The 7,547-nt window shown below is 34.7% G+C and overlaps 1 protein-coding gene across 1 annotated transcript; it reads right to left on the reverse strand.

Moving 5' to 3' along the window:
* Positions 1-2,093: 2,093 nt before the first annotated feature.
* Positions 2,094-5,214, reverse strand: LOC114930399 (uncharacterized). Its single transcript, XM_085487449.1, has 2 exons — positions 2,780-5,214; positions 2,094-2,692 (listed from the first exon to the last, which is right to left on the reverse strand). Exon 1 carries the CDS (start codon positions 4,749-4,751, stop codon positions 3,213-3,215), a length of 1,539 nt encoding a protein of 512 aa, XP_085343575.1. The 5' UTR covers positions 4,752-5,214; the 3' UTR covers positions 2,094-2,692; positions 2,780-3,212.
* Positions 5,215-7,547: the final 2,333 nt, after the last annotated feature.

A 7,547-nucleotide genomic window follows, 5' to 3' on the forward strand; every position in this document is an offset into this window, starting at 1 on the left:
TTTTCCTTGAAATAAATAAATTTTACGTGTTGTGTACGCGTGTTTAGTATATTTGTTTCTTTCATATTAATTTTAACTATAATTAGTTTTTTAATTAAGATTATTTTAGTGTTAGTTGTTTATTTGTTAGTGTCCTGTTTTCTTTAATTTCGCATTTTTTAATTTTCTTTTTTTTTTGGTGTTGGTGCTAACCCACACGGAACAAAACATCCAATGGACGTCCATATAACCTCCATACCTCCATGCGACCTCTACCTCCACGGTGGACAACAGATGGATTTCTAATAGATATCCATACTATCTCCACAATAGATATCGTCTACAAATTCATCATGGATGTACATTAGACATCTATTATGGATATATGATAGATTTATACATCCTTGCATTGAATAAAACAAAAATTAAGTTTTATTTAAAATTCTTATTTCTGAGAATGTTTTAAAAAATATTGAAAAATTTGTAATTATATATATATTATTCAATTTTCAACTTATATATACGTAACATTTATTAAAACAGTTTTTAAAAATATACTTACATAATAATACAATAGTAATAGCAAGATTAACAAATTGTATGAATCAAAACTTTTTAGATTAAACTGTAATATTTATAAAATTTATTATTAAATATAAAAAATTTTTAATTTTTTAATTAAAAATAGAAAGTATTGAATTTGAAATGACTTTAAATCTTGCAAAAAATACATTAGCTAGTTTTTAATAAAATTACTGTTACAAGTACGCAAATAAATAAATAATGATTAAAAAACATTCAACAATTTAGAAATTAATTCGATAAATAAATATCTCCTAATAATTAATGAAAATTAACGTAGACAATTTTTTTATAATAGAATATATATTTTTATTGATAACGTTTATAAATAAAAGTATAATTATATAATACAATATGTTAATATAAAATTACTACAAGTGTATTTTCAATATATATATAAATTTTTTTGCGACCTTTATTACATAACTCCTAGAATGACAAAGAAAGATAACATACCGAATTTACAAAAGGAAGACTTTTCTCGCTTGATTTTCGGTCTCAATACAAAAACAATGTTCCCAGATTATACATATATATATTTTTTTCCGATGAGTAACGCGAGGACATTATCTTATAATTAGACAAATTAGGTCGATAAAATAATATATAGATACAAATATTTGTATAGTAATGATAATTGTAATGATGACAAACATGAACGCTTATTCTCTTATGAAAAATTTTCGTATACGAAGATGACGCTGAACGAAAATTGTGTGTTGTGTGTTGTGTGTGTGTGTGTGTGTGTGTGTGCGTGTGCGTGCGTGCGTGTATGTGTGTATGTGAGATTGGTATATACTTTTACACAGTTAAAAATATATACCAATCAGAGAGATCGCGCAGCATCATTTTCGCATACGAAAAATTTTCTCGCTCCATTTTCGGTTTCTACGAAAAAAATCTTTCCAGATTATACATATATTAATATATTTTACCCGAGTAACGCGAGGACGTCTTATAATTAGACAAATTAGGTCGGTAAAACAATATATATATATTATAGATACAATTATGTGTATAGTAATGCTAATTGTAATTATACTGACAAACATGAACGCTTATTCTCATATAAAAAATTTTCATATGCGAAGGTGACGTTGTACGAATATTGCGTGCGTGCGTGCGTGCGTGTGTATGTGTGTGTATAAAATAAAATATATGTATAATATATATGTGTAAATATATGTATAAAATATATAATACAATATGTTAAATATAAGAGATATAAGAGAGTTTTACACATATATATACATACATATATTTAATGAAGAAAATATATATACATTGGGTGCGTTCCGTTATGCACTGCAAGTACTGGCACTATGACGTCATGCAAGTGTACTGTTGACAGCGTTCCTTTTTAATTTTGTGCACTTTGAAGCTACTGCAAAATAGTAAAACGGAACGCACTACAGTACGCTTTCAGCAGACTTTTAACTAACCTTTTTCGCTAATAATCATCGAGTGAAAAATTGGTGAAATGGATAATACCATTATTGCATTAATTACATATAATTTAATCGAGAATATATATGATTCGAGTGAGTCATCAAGTGAAAGCGATTTGGAAATGGAATTAATAAATGAAATGAGACGACAAATTAAAATACCTAGAATAAAATGTAAAAATTACGTTAAAAATATTGTATCATTATATTCAGATATGGAATTTAAAAGTTAGTTCCATCGTACACATGGAGGTAGCCATCTTGATTACTGCGAGTGCTTTACCTCGCCGGTTGCAGTAATCGCAACAGGAAATAACGTCAAAATTAATGACGTCATATACTCATGATAGTACTTTCGCAGTGCACTGCTATCTATATCGGAACGCTATTGGTAGTACTGTCAGTACTTGCAGTGCATAACGGAACGCACCCATTGAATGCGTGTGTGTGTATGTATATATACACACACACGCGGGCGCGCGCAATGAAAATGCTTATAACGTTACGTTTTGCAGGAGGACATGGAGCAGGTGGCAAATTTACACCAGACTCTTCTTCGCTTTCCGACGAAGAGTAAATTTTTCTCGCTCTATGTTTTCGGTAATATTTTGCTTCCTTTTCCGTGTCCATATCTGACGTGTATAAAGCTTTCTCTGCCTTCGCATAAGCCTTCTGTAAGGACGCTGAAAATATTATAAACATTAAATATTATAAATAAGTAAAATATTTATAAAAGTCAGTAAAACCCTATACTTAAATATAGTACTTACAATATTCGCCAAAAATTCTTATAACTTCTAATGCGGGCCAATCAAACTTTGGTATCTCCTGTTTCTCTACCGCTTTTCGGATTTTTATATCTGTCTTAAAATGCGAGAGATATTTGCATTTATCTTTATTTTGCAACCAAATTTTTGGTATTACTTGAATACCATCCGGGAATTCTGCGACGACAAAGCCTTGATTCGACATCTTCCAATGCGATTCTAAAAAAGAGCTTCTGCGTGTAATATTGTAATAAAAAAAGAAATCAATTTATATAGATGTGTTTTGTGTATATGTGTATTGTTATGTATATGCATTTGTTATGTATATGTAATTGTTGTCTCAACCACAATTTTGTCAGTTTATTTAAATTTTGTCAATTTATTTTAATTTTTTATTTATAAAAGATATTACAAAGCGGAGCGCAATATGTAAATATTATAAATGTGCGGTGCTTATAAGCGGTATTACTGCGAAATATCTTTCATTTTTATATGGCAATTTTATAAATTTAGATCTAATTTTATGTAAAGGCCAGACTTGAATGTCAGATAATTTACTCACTTTAAATATATCCAAATGAACAGAACTACATGGATTATTATAAAGTTCTTCGACAACCTTAAATTTACGACCTACTGCAATATAATTGCCTTCACTCGATGTTGCGATATTTTCCAAACAAACGATATCTTTATCTATGAGACAACAATTATCAGGAGATTTGACTGAAATAATAAAATGAGGAAATTCAATCTTCGAAAATTGTGGATTAAAACAACCTGATATTAGCGGTCCTCTCTCGTGTGGATTCTTTACATTTATTTTTGAAATATTAACATTGTCAGAATTTACTTTACAAAAACTCATTTCCGCATAGCGATTGCTAATTTGCTCCAATGGTTTTTCAGATTTTCTTAAAATAGATTTTAATTCTTTCATAAAATTTTCAAACGGAAAGGCACTGAAAGTATCTAACGGCCCAAATTGTTTTACGCAATCAGTAATGTGTAGAAGCCCGTGAATATTATGAGACACAAATTCGGGCCCGTAAATTTTAATAAAACATTCAACGAAATATCTCAATAATTTGCTCGCGTATTCAATATATTTAGCCGTACTATTATTTTGACATAAAATACGAACAGCAACATGCAAAGTGAGAAAGTTGGAAAATACATCAGACTTTAATTCTTTTTGCAATACAACGGGACCGGTATATAACAAAAATTGTCTCAATTCGGTTGCTTTCCACTGTGCAAAATCTTCAATTTCTCGCGGTCTTCTCGCAAATTCTTTCGGAATAAAATGCCTGATATCGAGAAGAAATTTGGAAATATTTTGTATTCGTTGCGAGGATAAATATCTAGCATTAAGAGGACCGCATATCCATAATTTTATTAGCTTCTTAACAACGCCGATACATATCAAATGCATATAATCTAATGGAATTTGAGACACAATGTCAAAATTTGGAATATTCAATAGAATAGGACGACCGAGATGGTATTCTTCTTGGGTTTGATTACGAAAGTTAGCGTCTGTTCTTTTTTGCCAATCAAAATCGGGAAAACAAATTCTATTAGCGATAAAATCACCTTCAATTGTACATTTCGAATAGCTAAAATAACCAGTATGTCCTTTAGTAAGCGTAATAAAAGATTTAGCCGGATCATCACAAATGATAGAATGTATCGACACTGGGAATGTTGTTTCGTTATAAGTTATGCCTTCATTAATTAAAACTGTAACATTTTTTACAAATTGTTCTAAGAATTGATTTGCATCCGCTGGTTTGGTTTTGCCGAAATAACAACCAATAAGAAATACTTTCCCGTGAGGCATAATACGACCTAAAATGGGCCATAATTGATTTGAATTGGATCGAGATATTGGTAAACCATCAATACCGATTTGAATTTTAATAGAAGATGAATTATTACTTTTAGATAAAAATTGCAAAATACTATATTCCATACCCAAATGACAATATTGACCAGGAAATATCTCATTAATAACGTTAGAAGATCGTGGTGTACGTAATAATGTCTTTGCACATTTTGGCAAATTAGAAAAAATTGGATGCACTTTTTTTAAACCAGACAATAAATGTGATAAAGCTACATGAGAAATACGATGCGTAATAGCCCATTGTACTAAAAATGTTTCAAAATCATTGTTTTCGTTTTCTGAATTATTATCCTCTCTGATAAAGTGTGGCAATACATTGTTTAAAGAAACATCAGATTCGGAGATTCTCGTTTCACTAGATTGTGTTAAATTTGCCTCTTGTGTTTCGAAAAGAGTATTATTCAAATTAACATTCCCAGAGTCATCATTATCATTACTCGAAGCGGAATTATTTAAAATTATGTGCGAATTGGATCTACATTCATTATTATCCGAATTATCCGAAGTAAAATTATTTTTAATTTCGTGCAAATTGGGGCTCCTTTCCCGACGCCACGGATCGGCTCGTCGGTGCCAGGATTCGGGAAGAGAAGAGGGGGGGGGGAGACTCAGGTTCGCAATAACCACGCCAATCGTTCTGGTAAAAACAGAGTTTATTGAAGCCGCCCTGCAAGAGTGGGCTTATTATCTAGTCTACGCGTACAGAGGAGAATCGCAGGAAGTGCGGACCGCGACCAACTTATACGGACGCGGACACGATTTATAACTAAGGAATACAAGTAATGCAACGGACGAAACGCGACCAAATCATACGGACGCGGGCACGACTTATAACTAAGGTTTACAAATAATAACGCGACGGACGAAACGCGACCAAATCATACGGACGCGGACACGACTTATAACTAGAGTGTACAAATGATAACGCGACGGACGAAACGCGACCAAATCATACGGACGCGGACACGACTTATAACTAAGGTTTACAAATGATAACGCGACGAACGCGACCAAACCATACGGACGCGGACACGACTTATAACTAAGATAGTAGCGTGGCGGACGAGATTTACCCAACGCGGCGTGGATACGAGCGCCCTGAAAAGGGCGAGCTCCGTAAACCGCCTTGGATTCGGGCGCCCTGAGAAGGGCGAGCTCCGCAAGATGTCGGTGGCTCTCGGAGGATCCGGCGACCGAGGAAACTCGGCCTTCCCGACGAGAACGCTCGTCGGCCGGGGTGATGTTCGGAGAGGATCCGGTGACCGAGGACGCTCGGCCTGCCCGACGAGAACGCTCGTCGACCGGGGTGATGTTCGGAGAGGATCCGGAGACCGAGAATGCTCGGCCTGCCCGACGAGAACGCTCGTCGACCGGGGTGCTGTTCGGAGAGGACCCGGTGACCGAGGACGCTCGGCCTGCCCGACGAGAACGCTCGTCGACCGGGGTGATGTTCGGAGAGGATCCGGAGACCGAGAGAGAATGCTCGGCCTGCCCGACGAGAACGCTCGTCGACCGGGGTGCTGTTCGGAGAGGATCCGGTGACCGAGGACGCTCGGCTTACGCGACGAGAACGCTCGTCGCCCGGGATGGTTAGGAGGTGAGGAGTGGTCCTTGAGTACGCTCAAGAGACCAGGACGGGACTGGTCTCGAAGTCTCGGCTGCGCCGCTTTATATACCCGTCGGTCAGCCCCCTCCAACTAGCTTGGGGTGGGGCGGTCCGGTCGGGTGGGGCGAAAAGGCAAATTCCCACGTGTTCGATGTGTGGTGGCCCCGACAGGGGCCGTTTATATGAGCGCGGGCGGACGGTCGGCCTCGTGCTTGCGCGGCTTCTAGTGACGACAAAACGGGTCGTCACAATATATTACCATGAAAAGTAACTGTGATATTTTATTCAAGGTGCAAGTTCACATTGAATATACATACATATAAGTAAAACTGATTACAATTTGATTCTAGAAAATAAGTGCGATATGTTATTCTTAGTGCACAAAATATAATAGTCGTTTATAGAGATTTGATTTGAAATTCATACTAGCCCGTACAATGAAAAATAATTGCTCGTAATGCCAGAGTACCAATTTGTTAATGACTCAGAAAAATAACATGGCGGCCTGCTCTCAAAAAACTTTCGATGGGTAGAATAAATAATTGAAATAAGAGTTGTGAAAATTGTATAAATTAAAAACCTCCAATCTTTCTTTAGTAAAATTTCGAATTTTTGTATCAACTTCCGATTTGTGTTATACCGTATTTTCAGGGAGTAAGTTATTGATCAGAAAACTTTGCCTTGTTGCTCGAAACGGTTGTATATTAAGTAAAATTTATAAATGTACAGTTCTCAGGTCAACTACAATAAAGCTATACGCTTAAAAAGTTTACTAATTATTTGTCGTAATATACAATAAAAAATTACATATTAATTATTCAAGATACAAGTGAGAAATAAATATCATTAAAATATACAAAAAAAATATATCAATTTGACTCTGAAAAGTAAGTGACATGGTTCTCAAAGTGCAAGGTTTCATGTGACTTCCAATTTTCTTCAGAAACACAGAAGAAAATGGTATTTGTATATAGTTTTGTATATTCACTTCGTTGTGTGTGTAGAGCTTTTAAAAATACGTTGAATTTTTATTCTAATCTAATCTTCTTCTAATGTAATACTTTTCGTATTTCAAATGTTGTAGTAATTATTTTGTAAGAGCTTTGACATTATTTCTAAATGGACATCGAGAAACATCATAGTTTTTTGAGAGCAGGCCGCCATGTTATTTTTCTGAGTCATTAACAAATTGGTACTCTGGCATTACGAGCAATTATTTTTCATTGTACGGGCTAGTATGAATTTCAAATCAAATC

Source organism: Nylanderia fulva, unplaced genomic scaffold (genome assembly GCF_048542155.1).
Source record: "Nylanderia fulva isolate GAGA-0341 unplaced genomic scaffold, ASM4854215v1 Scaffold55, whole genome shotgun sequence".
Lineage (NCBI taxonomy): Eukaryota > Metazoa > Arthropoda > Insecta > Hymenoptera > Formicidae > Nylanderia > Nylanderia fulva.